Raw genomic sequence first — 21074 nt, forward strand, 5'->3', positions numbered from 1 at the left:
TGTTTTTTTTTAAACTAAATTAATTAATAAAATACTTTTATCAGTGAACCTGTCAATTAAAAAATGTGTATGTATAACTATAGCATTTAAAAGTTTGGGGTAAAAATCTTTTTAAAGAAATTGGTAACACTTACAGTAAGGTTCATTTGTTAACATTTATTAACTAATATGAACTAACCACGAGCAATACATTTGTTACTGTATTGGTTAATCTTTCTTAACATTAGTTAATAAAAATGTTGTTCTTTTGAACTTTCTGGTCTTTAAAAAAATCCTGAAAAAAGCAGCACAACCATTTTCAACATTGATAATAATAAGAAATGTTTCTTGAGCAGCAAATCAGCATATTAGAATGATTTATGAAGGATCATGTGACATTGAATTCTGGAGTAATGATGCTGAAAATTCAGCTTTGCATCACAGGAATAAATTACATTTTAATATATGAGAGAGAGAGGGAGAGAGAGTTATTAAATATCAACATTTTTGAACAGACCCCCAAACTTTTAATCAATATTGCAGTAAAGGCACTATTGCTATATATCACTATATTATATTATATTATAATTAAGGAAAAATTAATTGATTCAAGTATTTTCACAAAAAAAATTTAAAAAAAAATGTGATCAATAATCAAGGGGCCAATAGAAATTGTTTCAATTGTCTGTGCCATTAAAGGGTTAGTTCACCCAAAAATGAAAATTTGTCATTAATTACTCACCCTCATGTCGTTCCACACCCGTAAGACCTTCATTCATCTTCGGAACACAAATTAAGATATTTTTGATGAAATCCGATGGCTCAGTGAGGCCTCCATTGACAGCAAGATAATTAACACTATTAATGCCCAGAAAGCTACTAAAGATATATTTAAAACAGTTCATGTGACTACAATGGTTCAACCTTAATATTATAAAGTGACAAGAATACTTTTTGTGTGCCAAAAAAACTAAATAACGACTTTATTTAACAATATCTAATGATGGCTGATTTCAGAACATTGCTTCATGAAGCTTCGAAGCTTTACGAATCTTTTGTTTTGAATCAGTGGCTCGGAGCGTGTATCAAACTGCCAAAGTCACGTGATTTCAGTAAACGAGGCTGCGTTATGTCATAAGTGTTTCGAAACGTTTGAAATTTCAATGATTCGTGTGACTTTGCTGTCACTATCTTAATTTGTGTTCTGAAGATGAACGAAGGTCTTACGGGTGTGGAACGGCATGAGGGTGAGTAATTAATGACAGAAATTTTATTATTGGGCGAACTAACCCTTTTAACTGGATGTGTTGCTATTCCATTAACTAGCTTTAAACGCGTCAACAGTTTCTGATCTGAGCTACTTGATCTGGAAGATTCTCTTCACATGAAAGAGAAGACAAGCCATAAAAAAACCCATGACATTTCTTGCGGCAATGCAATGCATACTAGTGTTGTGTTATGAAGTGTGTCATAATGCAACGACAAGTGAAACCAAGCTTGAAAAACCCCATGTCTTTCTCTTTCCCTCTTCTATCTGTCTGTCCCCTCTGACTCTTCGCCCGTCTCTCTGCTCTCGAGCAGCCAGGAGTTATGGTCGCAGAAGAGGTAACCTGACGCCTTCTTTGTTTGTGCTCGCAGAAATGATGGGGCTTTTGCTATGGCTGATTTGCTCGTTGTCTATGAGGGTCACGGGGACATATGAGGGGAGGGGCTCAGTGTCTGCTTCCTTTGTGCAGTGATTGCATTCATTCATGTTAATTTTGCCATTGTTTTCTGCTAATAATTGAATTATTGTTTCCTTTTTTTATTATTGCACATAAACTAAGAAGTCCAAGGAATATTTTAGCCATTGATTTCCTAACAAAATGGTCAATGATCACTAAAATATTATTTAGAAGGTTGACAAACCCTGTATGTTTGAAGTGAACCATACAGGCCTGCTGCACCTGTCATTACGAGTGTTGGACTAATTGTCATCCAGTGTCAGAGGGTTTACACCTCACGTGTGTTGGTTTTCGCTCTAGTACTCCTCTCATACCCCTTTTCCACCATGAGCCAATAACATCTAAAAACTACAATCACCGAATCTGTCTGAAAGTATCCAATGTGGCATGATGCATTTAGTTAATGTTTTTCTATTTCTGTAATACTTCTATTTTTGTCACTCTGAAATTCTACTCATTCACCATTTTCTAAAATAAATAGATTTGCAATCATATTTGTGTTTTTTATTGTTTTTCTTATGTTTAAAAAACTGATCGATTAAAACGGCATCATGACAATAACTTTGCATGTTAAAATATGTTCTCAAACCTAGGATTAACCTTTTGTGATCAACTGGAATTTAGATGGAAAAGGGGATATCAGTGTTTGTGTCCAAAGGTCTTTTTACCATGGTCTTCCCACACAGTGACAACGCCTCTGATCACAGCACTATTTTTTTTTTTTTTTGCATTGCAATATGAAAATATACATTGTTTTATGAATATTTGGATAGTAATGCCTACCTGATCATATTGATCACATCTCTGTGTTTCTTAAACATGTCTTCAGGTTAACACTTCACACTTCACAAATATGATTAAACAAATGGATTGTTGTTTGTGTAATTATTTGGAATGGGTGATCAAATGTATAATTTTCTGAGAGCTTCATTGTTTCATTTCACTTTGGAACAATCCAGTTTCATGTAATATCTAAATTAATTAACCATTTTTAACTAAAATATGTAGTAATCCATGCCATTTGAAATAAATATTATACTACCGTTCAAAAGTTTTTTTAAAAAATAATAATAATCATAATTTGGAGTTGAATTTGAATTTAAAAGTGCTTTATGCTCTCCAAGGTTGCATTTATTTGATTGGAAATACAGTAAAAACAGTAATATTTTTACCATTTTAAAATAACTGTTTTCTATTTTAATTATTTTAAAATTTAATTTATTCCTGTGATGCAAAGCTGAATTTTCAGCATCATTATTTAAGTCTTCAGAAACATTTCTTATTTTTGAAAACAATTATTTTCTTGTGTTGATTATTTTCTTAATATTTATGTGTAAACCATGATACATTTTTTTAGGATTCTTTGACGAACAGAAAGTTAAGCATTTTAATGTTAAAGTTATAAATGTCTTTACTGTCGCTTTTGATCAAGAGTTCTTGCTGTATGTATTTCTTTAAAAAACATCTTAATTACCCTAAAAATTTGAACGGTAGTATATTATAATAATAATAATAATAATAATAACAATTTCAGCGAGTTTATTTTAATAAGTGTAGAAATTACCTTTTTTGTCCACTAATCTGTTTCTTTTCTCTGGCTTTCTCTCTCTTTCATCTCCTGTCCTGTGTGATTCTTCCTTTTCTTCTTCTTTTTTTTTTGTGTTTGTTCTCTCTGCTTCCTGTTGCAGGTCGCTCTTCACTGTTTCCTTTTGAGGACGGCTTCTTGGATGATGGTCATGGCGATCAAGCGCTGACCCCTGGCCTGAGCTCCCCCACCCGCTGTCAGAACGGAGAGAGGATGGAGCGCTACTCCAGAAAGGTGTTTGTCGGTGGACTGCCACCTGACATCGATGAAGGTACATGACACACGCTGGCTCACTGCTGAACTTGAGTTTAGAGGGTATGTTAATCAATATTAATATTTAATAAATGTACAGTAAAGATACAGTATCATAATTAGAATATTATAGGAATAATATTATATATCAGCTTACATATACACAATGATTTTTAGTGCTACTATGTATCCGTTTTAGTTTTACATTTAGTTGGTGATGATAACCCTATTTAAGGTTAGTTCACCCAAAAATGAAAATTCTGTCATTAATTACTCGCCTTCATGTCGTTCCACACCCGTAAGACCTTTGTTCATCTTCAGAACATAAATTAAGATATTTTATGATCCGATGGTTCAATGAGGCCTCCATTGACAGCAAGATAATTTACACTTTCAGATGTCCAGAAAGCTACTAAAGACTACTACTATATTTAAAACAGTTCATGTGACTACAGTGGTTCAACCTTAATGTTATGAAGCAACAAGAATACTTTTTGATTTCAAAACACTGCTTCATGAAGCTTTATGAATCTTTTGTTTCGAATCAGTGGTTTGGAGTGTGTATCAAACTGCCAAAGTCACATGATTTCACTAAACGAGGCTTCGTTATGTCATAAGTGTTTCAAAATTTCAGTGGTTCACCACTGGGAGGCGTGACTTTGACAGTTTAATAAACGCTCCGAACCACTGATTTGAAACAAAAGATTCGTAAAGCTTTGAAGCTTCATGAAGCAGTGTTTTGAAATCGTCCATCACTAGATATTGATGAATAAAGTCGTTATTTTGTTTTTTTTGGCGCAAAAAAAGTATTCTTGTCACTTCATAACATTAAGGTTGAACCATTGTAGTCACATGAACTGTTTTAAATATGTCTTTAGTAGCTTTCTAGGCATTGAAAGTGTTTATTATCTTGCTGGCAATGGAGGCCTCACTGAGCCATCGGATTTTATAAATAATATCTTAATTTGTGTTCCAAAGATGAACAAAGGTCTTACGGGTGTGGAACAACATGAGGGTGAGTAATTAATGACAGAATTTTCATTTTTGGGTGAACTAACCTTTTAAAGGTAATAGAGAGGATTTTTTTGTCGACTGAGAATCCAAATACTGTTAGTGAGTTTTTGAAATGAGCGCATGCGTAAGAACAACCCCCCTCCTTCACAACACATTTCAAAGGAACGCCTCCCAAAACTCGTAAACACTCGTATTGGAACACGAGTGTTTACCACCGGCATTCGCTGTGTCGTGTTTTTTGGATTCATTATGTCGGACTCACCGCAGGTAACTCATAATCTGCAGTTGTTACTCCTGTCTCCTGACAAAAACATTGCATGCGGCACCTGTGGAGTGTGGAAAGTTACTGGAGAGCGCACCCGCGCTCGTCTCTCAAAAGGAACGTCACGGCAGTGATTGACAAGCCAGAGGGCCAATCGTTTACGCGATGATCGCGTAAACGATTGGTTGATGTTTTTTAGGCCCTACCTCGTGCACAGATGATGTATATTAATATTATTCCTTTCAGTGCACCTAATAAATAGTCTTTTATCAGTTAGTAAAGACAGTTTCAAGTAATATTGCAAAAATGTATAAAACAAAACATCCTCTTTAGCACCTTTAAATAATTTTTGTTACAATAAAAAGTGAAGATGAATAAGAATGAAGCTAAAATTAAATATTAGATGAAAAATGTAAACGTATATATGCCAAATCAACATTTTTAATTTTCGTTTAGTTTAAGTTGAAGCACTAAAATTACTAACTGGAAATTAAATATTTAAAAACTAAAACTGAAATAAAAATAAATTAAACCTAAATAGAAATAAAATTAAAAAAAATAATCAAAATGAAAAAAGTACATAACAAAATGACTGCAAATGTATCTAAAATTAAAAAAAAAAAAAAAAAAAAAAAAAAAGTATAAAAATAAAAGCTAATAAGCTAAGCAAAATATTAATAAAATCTTGAATCATGTCAGAGGCACAGAAGGGGGAAAAGGGGCATAATTGTGCAAATGTATTTAATATATACTTGCTAAATTATCTTAATAAATAAAAGTATTTTAAAAATGATAGAATTTTAAGAACATTTTATTAAATTCAGTGGTGTGGGAAATTTATTTTTCAAGCACTTTTTCACCTGGTTGACAATAAAATGGATAATCAATCAATCAATCAATCAATCAATCAATCAATCAATCAATCAATCAATCAATCAATCAATCAATCAATCAATCCCACAGATTTACCACAACAACAAGTGACCCAAAGTATATCTACAGATTATTATATCTAAATATTTTTTCTACAGTGTTTGAAATCCATATTTTTGGTCTAAATACTTTCCATTTTTCCTACAGATGAAATTACCAACAGTTTCCGTCGCTACGGTCACCTGGTGGTGGACTGGCCTCATAAAGCAGAAAGCAAATCCTATTTTCCTCCTAAAGGTAATGACATTATGACATCATCTCTCCTGCGGCATTTTAATACAGCTGCAAATGTTTAACAAATCAGTGGCAGAATTATTCCCCTTGACACCTCCTGCATTTGAGAAGTGAAAGTATGACATCACAGTCTGTCAGGCAGCATTTCTAATCTAATGCACCTCAAATGAGTCTATTGTGTGGATGCTGGTGAGTGTTTACTCTGAGCGTCAGGAAACTGTTGTGTTCTGTGCGTCAGATTGGTCTCTATCGGTGCATAGGGCCTCCAGGTCTTCATTGCTGTGGCTTGAACAGACGCGCACAGACAAGTACTTACAGATACACACCTAGAGGGAGAGACATTTCATCATGTAACTCATGTACATGTTTGTGTGAGTACCTGGAAAGAGCTGGCAGAGTTTGTTTGGATGGATAAACAGGGCACAGGTACAGTCACTGAAAGTTGAAACTTTTAACAGTTTATGGATAATTTTATTATACACCATATAATAAAAATATATTGCCAAACATAGCACTGAAAGAAAGAAGCCTTTCCTGAAAAAGTGCCACACTCATTCTCATTTTCGCTATGCAAAAACACACCTGGAAGACTCTGATGCCATCTGGCAAAAGGTGCTATAGTCTGATGAGACCAAAATTGAGATTGAGAGTCCAAGTGCTATGTTTGGCGAAAAGAGAACACAGCACACCACCCAAAACACACCATACCTTCTGTGAAGCATGGTGGTGGTAGCATTATGTTGTCGGGATGTCTCTCTTCAGCGGGGATTGGTCAGAATTGAAGGGAAAATGGATGCTGCCAAGTACAACCAAACTCCTGAGGAAAACCTGCGTCCCTCTGCTAGACAGCTTGAGATGGGCAGGTCATTCACCTTCAAACATGGCAATGATCCTAAACATACCGCCAAAAGAACAATGCAATGGCTTGAGGATAGGAAGGTGAATGTCCTTGAGTGGCCAAGTCAGAGCCCTGACTTAAATGCGATAGAAAGTCTGTGGATGGACTTGAAGAGAGCAGTCCATTGCCGTCCACCACTGGAATTTGACAGAACTTAAGCAAATCTGCAAGGAAGAATGGGCACATATTCCCCAATCTAGGTGTGCAAAGCTAGTACAAACATATCCAAAATGATTAATGGCTGTAATTAAAGCAAAAAGTGGCTCTACCAAGTATTAAATCAGAGGACTGATGACTTTTCCAACCCTGTTATTCTAGTTTTTTATTAATTTTCAGAACTTTTTCTCTGAAAAAGTTGCTTTTTCTTTCATTACTTTGATTTGTTGTAATGCAGAATTTGTAATTTTAAATCTGGAATATCTATTTATATATACATAGATATTCCAGATATATCTTTCATTTGATGAAACATTTTAATTAATTTAATTAAGTCCTGTGCTCTGAGCTGTAACTGTTATTAAAATGTCCGGTGGGATTACTATACTATAAAATACTGTGACATGATTACTATAAAGAAATTAAAATGGGATTCTAAAATTTGATTGGATCATTACAGTGAATAATTGCTTGTTGTGTAAGAGTCCTATGCTAAGATTTCTCTTTTTTATGTTGTAAATATTGCAACTAGTAACTAATTTGTCTAGTCACACTTTAGATTAAGGTCCAATTCTCACTATTAACTATGGATTTTGCCTCAATAAACACCTAATTGCTGCTTATTAATAGTTAATAAGGTAGTTAAGTTTAGGTATTAGGTAGGATTATGGGATATAGAATATAGTCATGCAGAATAAGGCATTAATATGTGCTTTATAAGTACTAATAAACAGCCAATATCCTAATAATACACATGCTAATAAGCAACTAGTTAACAACTAGACTCTAAAGTGTTACCATTTTTCTAGTTTGTATATTGTGGCTTATTTTTTTAAACTTACAAATTGTATACATTTCATAATAAATGATCCAACCAAGAACCTCAGTTTGTTGATTTTAGTGGATATGAATAAATGTCACTTGGTTTGATATTTTGTTAAATAATGCAATGATATCACACACTAAGAATGGCTTAAGTGTCCAAGTACTTTTTGAGGCCACTGTATTTTTCTTCATTTATGAGATTTGTGCTCTGTATGATGATCTGCACTTGTGGATTTTATATATTTGAACTCCTGTAGACTTCATGCCTGAGCCGTCCTGTCACCGTGTGTAACTTCTGTTTGCAGATGTGCTCATTGTTCCTCCAGCTCATATGAAACGCTGATCCAGACTGCGTGAATGGAAGATGCTGGTCATTTTTCCATCCAGTGTTGTGTAAAGCATCATGACTCACAGTGGGCAGGACTGAGGTCAGGCCTGAGGCTCTAAACACATTAAATGGAGTTAAATGCCTTCATGAGGCTGTTACATGCTTATCAGTAACACTGAGAATTATTGAAGAGCTCCTTCTGTTCAGAGACCAGCTTGAAAACGGGATGGAAATTAAGTCACGGTTTACATGGTTAACATGGTCCAGTTAGCCCCTGCTGGTACATGAAAGAATTACACCATCAAAACAAAAAGCGTTGTTCTCTAATGAAGGATTTCAGAAGTTGCCGTGTAATCTGAAAGATTTTTTTTTTTTTGCAAGCATATAAATTATAAATATTTTATTATAGTAGATATTTTACAGTGCGCTCATAAAAGCATGAAAATATTTGTGGACACAGTAGTTCAATTTAGGGTAAAGTGGGAAAACATGTTATTAATAATAATAATAATAATAATAATAATAATAAATAAAAATATTTAATGTTTAAATATATTTTTAATTATTTTAAATTTTATTTTAAAAATTTTTATCGTAATCTCTTATTGAGTAGAGTAATCCAAGCTGAATATATTTTTAGATTTTTATATTTATTATATTTAAGTTTAGGAGATGGTCTCAATCTGTGGAGGTGAAACCTCGGGTTCTAATAAATCTAATGCTTGTACATGAATCTCTCCGAAATCTCCTTTTGAGGTTTTTGATTCACTTTCCCAAAGTTGTTCATACACATTTCTCTCTCCTTTCGACTGCCTCTTACACTCTTTCTTTCTCTTTCCCTGAGGCAGAACGCCTTGTTCTTTTCTTCCTTCTGGTCTTTCTGCTGGCTCTGATCCTGATGTTCTCATACTTCAGTGTTATTGAGGAAAAACACTCCTTCAGAAGGAATTGAGAATGATGGACATCATGAATTCACAGACAGAGAGCATATATGCTCTCTAAAGCAGTCTCAATGCAAAATGCATGTTTAGGGTCAGAACAATGAGAGATTTATTTACAGTATAATATTAATAATCCTGGTCCTGGGTTTTATTTGTGCTAATATTCATGATATAATAACAGCAAACTGCATGAGACATAGAGACCGACTGCGTACCTTATAGTTATGTCAAAGAATGTATCTTGTTGCAGAAGGAATCTACTTAGAAAATATTGTTTAATGAAAATTAGTGACTATAATATTAAATTTATGTCCGTGGTAGTAGCTGTAATATGAAAATAATGTGACACTGGCAAGTTTCAGATGATTCCATTTCCCCAGCGCTCTGTCTTTAGTAATTCCAGCTACAGAAACCACTCTCAGATCTGTCCTGATTTCACCTCAGCATAACTCCGCCCACAACCCCACCCCTCTTGACAATGCCCCTCCCACCCTTGCCTTGTTCTGGGCCATCTGTAGCTACAGGCCTGTCAGTGACTGAACAAATGAGCAGGGGAGACACTAGGTGTACAGTAAATCACTGGCCGATTAGTATTATTGCATTTATTTATTTAATATATTTATTTACATATAATTTATCATCATATATATACACACATTCCTACACTCTTTAAAGATGGAATTTGTGGTTCCTGTTAGTTTCAGACAGATTGTCTTTATTCCTACACATGCATATTTCTGTCTCTGCTGTCTGCAGTGATTATGTGCTTCCTGTGAGTCTTTTGAAACTCTCAGTTAGAGTGCTTTTGGTCTGCAGCCAGAGATTGTCTCATCTCTTATGCTCTTCCTTCTGCAGGTTATGCTTTCCTGCTCTTCCAGGAGGAGAGTTCAGTCCAGGCCCTCATTGATGCCTGCATCGAGGAGGATGGGAAACTCTACCTCTGTGTCTCGAGCCCCACTATTAAAGATAAACCAGTGAGTGAAGCTCTGTCCGTCTGTCTGTCCAAGTAGTGTGTATATATATATATATATATATATATATATATATATATATATATATATATATATATATATATATATACACACACTACTTGGGCTTAAAGAATTGTCCTACATTGAATTTCTTTTACAGATCAACTGTTTTTCCTCCTCAGGTCCAGATTCGCCCATGGAACCTGAGTGACAGTGATTTTGTGATGGATGGCTCTCAGCCTCTTGATCCACGCAAGACCATCTTTGTGGGAGGCGTTCCACGACCTCTACGTGCAGGTGACTCTCTCTCTCTCTCTCTCTCAAATGGTGTCTCTTGTGCTGGTCTGGTAAAATTGCTTTTTCACTGACATATTTCACTGCATATTTACAAAATGCGTAATTATTAACCTCTTGCGGATCACCATCATACTGTGTTTAATGCTGTGTTTTTTCTGTGTGTGTGTGTCTAGTGGAACTGGCTATGATCATGGACAGACTGTATGGAGGTGTGTGTTACGCTGGCATTGACACTGACCCAGAACTCAAATACCCCAAAGGGGCGGGCAGAGTGGCCTTCTCCAATCAGCAGAGCTACATCGCTGCCATCAGCGCTAGATTTGTCCAGCTGCAGCATAATGACATTGACAAACGGGTGAGTGAGCTCATATAACAGCCACCAGAATCACGGCAAACTCTCGAATGGATCTCATTATACACAATGCAGAGACAGCCTTGAATAGCAAAATCGAATGCAGTACTAACTTAAGATCTGACTTTTCGTGACTCCTAATGCATTGATCATTATAAAGCTACAGCGATAGATGACACGTTATAATGTGACATTTAACTTTAAGCCATTTGAACTTTGACGCCGTTTGACCTTTCGAAAAGCAGCCAGGGTTTACTAGACAGAAATAGTTGTGTAAAAAAAAAAAAACACTTTACAAATGGGAAATCTGCTTAATCACGGGCCATTTTTTTACAAAAATTGCAGGAAGCTATGAATGCCGCATTGACTAGACAGAGGAGTGTCAGAGGAGGTTTTTATACTGTACTTTTATAACTGTAATTCTAGATGTGATTGAATAGTGGCAGTTTCTGTACCGCGGTTTTCCTGTAGGCCGTTTCCATACAGCCAACAATACAGACTGTGGAAACCCCAGAGCAGACTGTGTGTAATCAACATGACCATGGGCTTCTGGAGGCCTGACAGCCATTTGAAGTCTCAGACGTGGCGTTTGTTAATTATAGCTTCATGCTATTCCTGCACACATATGTACACACTGGAGTTACTGGACTGTTTTGGGAATGTTATTCAGAAGTAAATGGTCACTGGACTAAAACTGGATACTCACCAGAGTTACCCCCTCAGTATGTCACATAATCAAATAATAGTTCATTTTGTGTTGTTAGTATAAATGTGAATTTACTTACTGATCCCAAACTAATATATATATATATATATATATATATATATATATATATATATACAGTACAGTCCAAAAGTTTGGAACCACTAAGATTTTTAATGTTTTTAAAAGAAGTTTCGTCTGCTCACCAAGGCTACATTTATTTAATTAAAAATCCAGTAAAAAACAGTAATATTGTGAAATATTATTACAATTTAAAATAACTGTGTACTATTTAAATATATTTGACAAAGTAATTTATTCCTGTGATGCAAAGCTGAATTTTCAGCATCATTACTCCAGTCTTCAGTGTCACATGATCCTTCAGAAATCATTCTAATATGCTGAGTTGCTGCTCAAGAAACATTTTTGATTATTTTCAATGTTGAAAACAGTTGTGTACTTTTTTTTCAGGATTCTTTGATGAATAGAAAGTTCAAAAGAACAGCATTTATCTGAAATACAAAGCTTCTGTAGCATTATACACTACCGTTCAAAAGTTTGGGGTCAGTAAGAATTTGTATTTTTATTTTTTTGAAAAGAAATTAAAGAAATGAATACTTTTATTCAGCAAGGATGCATTAAATCAATCAAAAGTGGCAGTAAAGACATTTATAATGTTACAAAAGATTAGATTTCAGATAAACACTGTTCTTTTGAACTTTCTATTCATCAAATAATCCTGAAAAAAAATATTGTACACAAATATTTTGTACAATTGTACACATTAAATGTTTCTTGAGCAGCAGATCAGCATATTAGAATGATTTCTGAAGGATCATGTGACACTGAAGACTGGAGTAATGATGCTGAAAATTCAGCTTTGCCATCACAGGAATAAATTACTTTGTGAAATATATTCAAATAGAAAACAGTTATTTTAAATTGTAATAATATTTCACAATATTACTGTTTTTACTGTATTTTTAATTAAATAAATGTAGCCTTGGTGAGCAGACGAAACTTCTTTTAAAAACATTAAAAATCTTAGTGTTCCAAACTTTTGGACTGTACTGTGTGTGTATATATATATATATATATATATATATATATATATATATATATATATATATATATATATATATATATATATATATATATATATATATATATAGTCTGGGATTGGTAAAATTTTTTATTTTTTTTGAAAGAAGTATTGTATGCTCAACAAGGCTGTGTTTATTTAATCTGAAACATTAATATTGTGAATTATTATTACAATTTAAAACAACTGTTTTCTATTTAAATATGTTTTAAAATGTAATTTATTCCTGTGATACAAAGCTGAATTTTCAGCATCATTACTCCAGTCTTCAGCGTCACATGATCAGAAATCATATAGAAATCATACAATCATTCAGAAATCATTCTAATATGCTGATTTGCTGCTCAAGAAACATTCTTATTACCAATTGAAAACAGTTGTGCTGCTTAATAATTTTTGTGGAAACCATGATATAGTTAAAAAGAGTTATATAGTTAAATAGTTATAAAGTTCAAAAGAATAGCATTTATTTGTAATAGAAAAATTTTGTAACATTATAAATGTCTTTACTGTCACTTTTGAGCAATTTAATGCATCCTCGCTGAATAAAAGTATTAATTTCTAAAATATTCATATATATATATGTACATGGTTCCCCTTGTTATTTTAGTATCATTGATATAAAATTACAGTTTTTATTAGTAGTTTGAATGCGTTTTTATTTTTATATTTTCCATTTTCCTTCATTTTTGTTAAAATGTCTATATTGTTTTTATTCATATATAGTTTTAAGTTTACGTTATTTTTTGTACAAATCCGATTCCAAAAAAGTTGGGACACTGTACAAATTGTGAATAAAAAAGGAATGCAATAATTTACAAATCTCATAAACTTATATTTTATTCACAATAGAATATAGATAACATATCAAATGTTGAAAGTGAGACATTTTGAAATGTCATGCCAAATATTGGCTCATTTTGGATTTCATGAGAGCTACACATTCCAAAAAAGTTGGGACAGGTAGCAATAAGAGGCCAGAAAAGTTAAATGTACATATAAGGAACCAATATGCAACTTATTAGGTCAATTGGCAACATGATTGGGTATAAAAAGATCCTCTCAGAGTGGCAGTGTCTCTCAGAAGTCAAGATGGGCAGAGGATCACCAATTCCCCCAATGCTGTGGTGAAAAATAATGGAGCAATATCAGAAAGGAGTTTCTCAGAGAAAAATTGGAAAGAGTTTGGAGTTATCATCATCTACAGTGCATAATATCATCCAAAGATTCAGAGAATCTGGAACAATCTCTGTGAGTAAGGGTCAAGGCCGGAAAACCATACTGGATGCCCGTGATCTTTGGGCCTTTAGACGGCACTGCATCACATACAGGAATGCTACTGTAATGGAAATCACAACATGGGCTCAGGAATACTCCGAAAACATTGTTGGTGAACACAATCCACCGTGCCATTCGCTGTTGCCAGCAGGTCAAAAAAGAAGCCATATCTAAACATGATCCAGAAGCGCAGGCGTTTTCTCTGGGCCAAGGCTCATTTAAAATGGACTGTGGCAAAGTGGAAAACTGTTCTGTGGTCAGACGAATCAAAATTTGAAGTTCTTTTTGGAAAACTGGGACGCCCTGTCATCTGGACTAAAGAGAACAAGGACAACCAAGTTGTTATCAGTGCTCAGTTCAGAAGCCTGCATCTCTGATGGTATGGGGTTGCATGAGTGCGTGTGGCATGGGCAGCTTACACATCTGGAAAGGCACCATCAATGCTGAAAGGTATATCCAAGTTCTAGAACAACATATGCTCCCATCCAGACGTCGTCTCTTTCAGGGAAGACCTTGCATTTTCCAACATGACAATGCCAGACCACATACTGCATCAATTACAACATCACGGCTGCGTAGAAGAAGGATCCGGGTACTGAAATGGCCAGCCTGCAGTCCAGATCTTTCACCCATAGAAAACATTTGCCGCATCATAAAGAGGAAGATGCAACAAAGAAGACCTAAGACAGTTGAGCAACTAGAAGCCTGTATTAGACAAGAATGGGACAACATTCTTAAACTTGAGCAACTTGTCTCCTCAGTCCCCAGACGTTTGCAGACTGTTATAAAAAGAAGAGGGGATGCCACAAAGTGGTAAACATGGCCTTGTCCCAACTTTTTTGAGATGTGTTGATGCCATGAAATTTAAAATCAACTAATTTTTCCCTTAAAATGATACATTTTCCCAGTTTAAACATTGAAATTTGAAACTTCCACATCATTGCATTCTGTTTTTATTCACAATTTGTACAGTGTCCCAACTTTTTTGGAATCAGGTTTGTACATCATGTTAATGAAAATTAAGAGTTTCCATTGCAAAGTTTAAGTTTTTTTTCAGTTAATGTTTCATTTATTTAACAAAAAAAAAAATATATATATATATATATATATATATATATATATATAACAAAAAAATTATATATAACTTAATTTTTTATGCTTTAAGTCTTAGTTAACTATAATAACCCAGGTGTATCTTCATTATTTCAGACACATAAAACAAAGCAGAATGTATCTTTGAATTTAGCTCTCTATAATGTGTTCGCAGGTGGAGGTGAAACCGTACGTTCTGGATGATCAGATGTGCGATGAATGTCAGGGCGCTCGCTGCGGAGGAAAATTCGCCCCTTTTTTCTGTGCCAATGTCACCTGTCTGCAGTATTACTGCGAGTACTGCTGGGCGAGCATCCACTCGCGCGCCGGCCGTGAGTTCCACAAACCACTGGTGAAGGAAGGTGGAGACCGACCTCGGCACGTGTCCTTCCGCTGGAGCTGATGACATCCGTCACATCGCCCTCTCCACCCACCAAACACCTTCAACACCATTACCAGTAACCACACATGGATCTCCCCTCTCATCTTTTGTTTTTAGAAAACAAATATCATGATATCTCTGTCAAGTATATTCTCTGCTTACCGAACATTTAGGAAAATATGAATTTTGAGTCTGTGCGCTCAAACGTTGCACTTTGGCACAAACAGTCGATGTTAACGCTTATCAGGATGTTGTGCTTTAATTCTCTCATTTTCCTTCGTTTGATTGGTTTAGTGCTCCATATAGGTAACATTAGGCAGTGTGAGACTATATATATAATATATACATTTACAAAAAGGATATATTTTTATTTTATATTTATCTATATACACATAGATAATACATTTTGGGTGTCAGACGTTTTAAAGGAGCATGCACTTATTGTGATGAAAGAGTGATAGGAAATTCCCCTTTAGATGATGACAAAAAAAAAAAGAGTTACCAAAGGTAAAATTAATTCATTAAGAAAGTCATGTCGGGTGAGCTGTTAAAAAACACCCAAGTTATTAAAGTAAACAACCATTTGCTTTCCATGTTGAAATGAATAGTAATACCTCATGCATGCATCTCTTTCTGTTCGCTGAGATTTTTTAGGCTTATTTTTTTATGAGTTTTTTAGTATTATCTACATGTAATTCTGCAATAGCTTTGCTGCTAAATCCATGGTATGAACCCATACCGTCATAATTTATTCAGGTGAACGAGCGCTCCGAGGGGTCTGCGCCTGCACCGAAACTGCATGTAAATGAATCTGCGATGCATGCTGTAAAATCGGGCATCACTTTCATTTTCCCCATGAGACCGGCCAGATGACAGTGCTTAGGAGCTCTTCAGGGGACATGGTAATGGGAAAAAATATAAGATGGGAGGAAAAATTGTCTCAATGCTTTTGCGTTTGTTTGTAAAAATTCTCTCACAAAAGTATTGTATGTCCCCCAATTAACTTTGCATTCGCGTTGCATTCGTTTGCGTTCGATCGCAAAACATTTGTTGTTTTCCCACAAGAAACTTTGTTCGCTTGCAAAACATTTGCGTTTGCTCAAAAAAAAAATTTTTTTAGTTCGCTTACAAAACATTTGTGTTTGCTTATAAAACATTTGCATTCCTCGAGAAACTTTGTTTTCTTGCAAAATATTTAAAACATTTTCGTTCGCTTATAAAACATTTGTTTGCTCGAAAAACATTAGCATCCGCCTCGCAAAACCTTAGCATTCGCTCGCCAAGCGTTAGCATTCGCTTGCAAAACATTTGCGTTTCCCGAGAAACTTTGTTCGCTCGCAAAACAATTGCCTTTGTTCAAAAAACATTTTCGTTCGCTTACAAAACATTTGTGTTTGCTCGAAAAGCATTCGCGTTTGCTCGGAAAAATTTGCGTCTGCTTGCGAAACATTAGCGTTCCCCGAGAAACTGTGTTTGCTTACTAAAACATTTGCGTTTGCTCAAAAACATTTTCGTTTGCTTACAAAACATTTGTTTGCTTGAAAAACATTTGCATTTGCTCTGAAAAATGTGTCCGCTTGCAAAACATTAGCATTCGCTCGCAAAGCGTTAGTGTTTGCTCGTAAAACATTTGCGTTCCCTGAGAAACTTTGTTCACTCGAAAACATTTGCGTTTACTCGAAAAACATTAGCGTTCGCTCATAAAACATTTGTGTCCGCTTGTGAAAACAGCGTTCCTCGAGAAACTTTGTGTTCACGCACAAATTGCACTTGCTCAAAAAAAACTTTTGAAAGATTTTTCGTTCACTTACAAAACATTTGTTCGCTCACAAAACATTTGTGTCCGCTTTTGAAACAGCGTTCCTTGAGAAACTTTGTTCGCTTGCAAAACATTTCCACTTGTTAAAATTTTTTTTTAGTTTGCTTACAAAACATTTGTTCGCTTGAAACATTAGCATTTGCTCATGAGTCATTTGCGTTCTCTCACAAAATATTTGTTTGTTCGAAAAACAAAAATATTATGTTCTCCAGAGAAACTTTACATTTGCTTGCAAAAACACTAGTGTATTTTTTTTTTCTCCCACAACATTTTATTTCCATCACAAAATTTTGCAAGCGAACGCTAAAGTTTTGCGAGCGAAAACACAAAAGCACTGAAATATACTTTTCCTCCTATCTTATTGTTTTAAAAATCACCATGTTCCTTTAGGGACCCCATACAGAACCGCAGTGGTGTGTTTCAAACCAGTTAGATGTAGGAAATCTTCTAGCGAAATGTCTTTAACAGGTGAAGTATTTTTTGCAGTGATTGTTCATAGAATTGTGCAATTTTTATACACTATGTAGTTCAGTTAGACGACGCCTAGAACTGTGATTCGCTTTAACTGTTATTGATGTCTGACATGGAACGTCCTGTGAAACTAGCGTATGTAAACATACGGTCCCTTCTTTCGCACACTCTTTACTAGTTGTTAGCCCACGACACGCGTCCCGTCAGAACCAAAGAGTCCGGCTCGAAACGACCAATAACACTACGTTGCACGCCAACGATTCACAATACTGTGTCCGACCGGTGACTCTGGGAGAATAAGCGAACACTGGCTCTAAATCAGTAACCTAACTTTGAGATACTGCGGGCGGAATAACCTTGAGTGACCGCTGCATTTATTATCCTGCGAAGCTTGAAGTAGAATCATGACCTGCTAACGTCGACGGTGGACATTTTTAAACTAAATTCAGAAAGGTAGAGAGGGTGGAGAGGAACGCGAAGAAAAGCGCCTTAGCTGCTTATCTGAGAGTCAAAAAAACTGTCAGCTTTAGGGTGGCACGTGTGGTTCGTTGGTCTGAAAAAATGACGTATGCGAACACTGCTTTTGTACCGATGGAGAAAAAGAGGATTGTGGGTAACCCTGATCCCGATGATGGTGAATTCTGGGTGTTTTTGTGATATTTCTTTCCCTGCCCAGATTTTTCTATGTTTGTTCCTTCTCTGTAGTAGATAATATTTGTTATGCACTACTCTTTGTATCTGGATGGTTGAACAGTCAGCGTTGTTGTTGTTTTTTTTTTTTCCTTTATTTTTTTAATAGAAAAATATGTGTGCTTTCTGACTGACGTAATCTTTTGCAATACCTCAATTTTGAAATATAATAGGAGAGAGATTGATATTTTCTAAGTAAGTTTATTCAAATAAAGACTATATATATTAATTTAATTCTGCTAGAGAAAAAAAATGATTTAACAGATGCTTAATTTTATTTTTGTCATGCTTATTTGCTTTTAAGTTTATTTTTGGAAAAAAATTAAAAACAAAAACATCTGAAGGAGTTAGAGCTGTATTATTTGAATACTGTAGGAATCTGAAGTACAGACGCTGTTCCTGCAACATCACAGTGTTCCACAAACATCTGATCTTATAAATATTATAAAATATATATATTTTATTGAAATATATATATTCTATAGGGTCAACGGGCCATCAGGTGCTTATAAAGTCAACTGAACATACTACTTACGTTTTTATATATTTACAATCAGTCCTTTACTATGCTGACCAGAGTTGTGAAATCTTCTGTTCATTATTTTTTTATGTTTCGTGAAATGACGTGTTCCCCTTTGTTTTGTAAAGCGCACATGCCCTGATTTGTTAAACCTATATAATTTAGGGAAAACTAATTTGTTATGGTTTTTGGCAAGATGGAGAGAAAACAATGTTCATTTTGGGAAGCTGGAAAGATATTAAACGTTTCGACTTAATGGAAAGCCTTCTACTCACCCAAGACTTGAATTAGTCCCTTTTTTAAAGGCTGAGAACCTCGATTCTTTGTTGTAATGTGCAATACTGTTTGTACTGTTTGTAAAAAAGACAAAAAAAAAAGAACAGAAAAAAGAGGCATATATCTTTATTGCAGATTTATTTTCATTGCAAGCATTGTGATTCACTAAAATCATTTTCTACTGTGTATTTACTCGACATGCTAGTACCTTCCAGTAGTAATGTAGCCTTTGTACGGAGAAATTTTTTCATTATTTTTTAGAGATTTTTTGCAAAAAAAAAAGAAAAAAAAAGATGAGATTTAAAACACATTTACATATTTTTCATTGTTTTTTATTTGTGTTTTCTTTACACACTAATTCCTCAACCATTAATGTTAGCTATTTCTGGGAGAGACTTTCATGTCTTGTCAATGTCTTTATTGTTTTGTATTTTTACTTTGAATAAATTAATTTTATGGCGCTAATTAATTTTTTTCCCTTTTTTTTTTCTTTTTTTAAGCTAAAAATGTGTAATACTGTTACTAAAATGTCTAGATTTTTTTTTTTAAATGCAAAGCTTGTCAGTTTTGTTGCTTACATTAGTGTGATTGGGAAAAAAATTGCACACAAAAATTAACACAATCATGGATGGTAATGTATGTGATTGAAATGTAACAATGAATAGGCAATAAAAATAATGGCAGAATGGAGCAAATGTGAGGTTGTTGTGGTGAAAACCAGTCCAGACAGTTAAAATGAGCTCCGATATTTCTGAAGCTCTGTAGCTCCACATTCACAGTCAGAACACAGCATGTGTGCGTTTAACTGACATGTTTCCCAGAGTGCATTTTATTTATGAGCAGAGTGTAGTGGAGTAGATTTCATGTAGCCATCGAAACGGCCTTAAACATGAAAATTCCCTTGACTTGGTGTAAATCTTATGTTAGTTTAAAGAGACACGTCTACACCGCACACAACAAAAGCAGTGAACCCATTATAATCAGTGATTCTGTCTACACCGGATGCGGCGCGGAGCGAATTGACAAATTGTGTGTTCTATTTCTGACGTACTTCAAGTGCTATACTACCGACAATAACAAAAGGATTTGCAACGGTCGCTTTGTTGCGTCATGTAGACACGGTGTTACTCGTTTTCATTCAAAGCATCTTTGTCTTAAGATTTTCCTATATTGGAACCATTGAAACCCTTGATAAGCTGTGCTGTATAATCATTAGACAACCTGTGTTTAGTGACAGTTTCACAGAAATCATCTCTGTAATATCTAATCAGGTTATTTTGGCTTGTTTTTCTCTTCTACCACACTTTTAGCTCCATGTCATTTTTTTAAATGCTTAACCTACTTTTTCCTAATGCAGTTTAACTTAATTTCATATTTCACATCTGGAATGGAGATTGTTAACTTGGACCTCTGCTTGTCTAACTGCAGTAAAACTGTGATTAAAGGATTTTTTTTTTTTTTTGATAAACAGTGCTGCTAATGCTTACTAGCTTTCCCACCTTCATGATTTTTCCCTTTTCTGTACTAAACAGCAAATCTTATTAAATGTAACTGTATGACACTGTGAAACACTGTCATCTTTTGCAGTCTCATTCTCTTGTAAATCTTCACTGTTGAAACGCAACCATACAAACCAACCACCAGTTGCAGGAGACAATTTATCTAAAATATTATTAGTTTTGACCCAGGCCTAATTTCTTTCCTGACACACTTCACCAGAGTGGTTTTTAAGAAGCTGTGAATTGGTATTTAAAGGATTAGTCCACTTTTAAATACACTTTTCCTGATAAATTTACTCACCCCCATGTCATCCAAGATGTTCATGTCTTTCTTTCGTCAGTCGAAAAGAAATAAAGATTTTGAGGAAAACATTCCAGGATTTTTCTCCTTACAGTGGATTTCAATGGCTACCAACAGATTGAAGGTCAAAATTACAGTTTCAGTGCAGCTTCAAGGGCTTTAAACGATACCAGATGAGTAATAAGGGTCT

General features: G+C 34.8%; 1 protein-coding gene across 9 annotated transcripts in view; it reads left to right on the plus strand.

Annotated features, from left to right (window-relative positions):
* The window catches only part of cpeb3 (cytoplasmic polyadenylation element binding protein 3), a 40501-nt gene extending 20213 nt beyond the window's left edge, over positions 1 to 20288 (plus strand). For 5 of the 9 annotated variants that reach the window (XM_048204472.1, XM_048204474.1, XM_048204477.1 and 2 more), the window contains 7 exons: positions 1561 to 1584; positions 3392 to 3559; positions 5897 to 5986; positions 9987 to 10105; positions 10285 to 10399; positions 10573 to 10754; positions 15102 to 20288. In XM_048204472.1, coding sequence (XP_048060429.1) covers positions 1561 to 1584; positions 3392 to 3559; positions 5897 to 5986; positions 9987 to 10105; positions 10285 to 10399; positions 10573 to 10754; positions 15102 to 15329 — 926 coding nt within the window. In that variant the 3' untranslated portion in view covers positions 15330 to 20288. Of the gene's footprint in view, positions 1 to 1174; positions 1227 to 1560; positions 1585 to 3391; positions 3560 to 5896; positions 5987 to 9986; positions 10106 to 10284; positions 10400 to 10572; positions 10755 to 15101 lie in introns of those variants that run through there. The other 4 variants (XM_048204473.1, XM_048204475.1, XM_048204479.1 and 1 more) reach the window with 2 other exon arrangements.
* The last annotated feature ends 786 nt before the right edge of the window (positions 20289 to 21074 follow it).

The sequence above is a fragment of the Megalobrama amblycephala genome, linkage group LG10 (genome assembly GCF_018812025.1).
Source record: "Megalobrama amblycephala isolate DHTTF-2021 linkage group LG10, ASM1881202v1, whole genome shotgun sequence".
NCBI classification, from domain to species: domain Eukaryota; kingdom Metazoa; phylum Chordata; class Actinopteri; order Cypriniformes; family Xenocyprididae; genus Megalobrama; species Megalobrama amblycephala.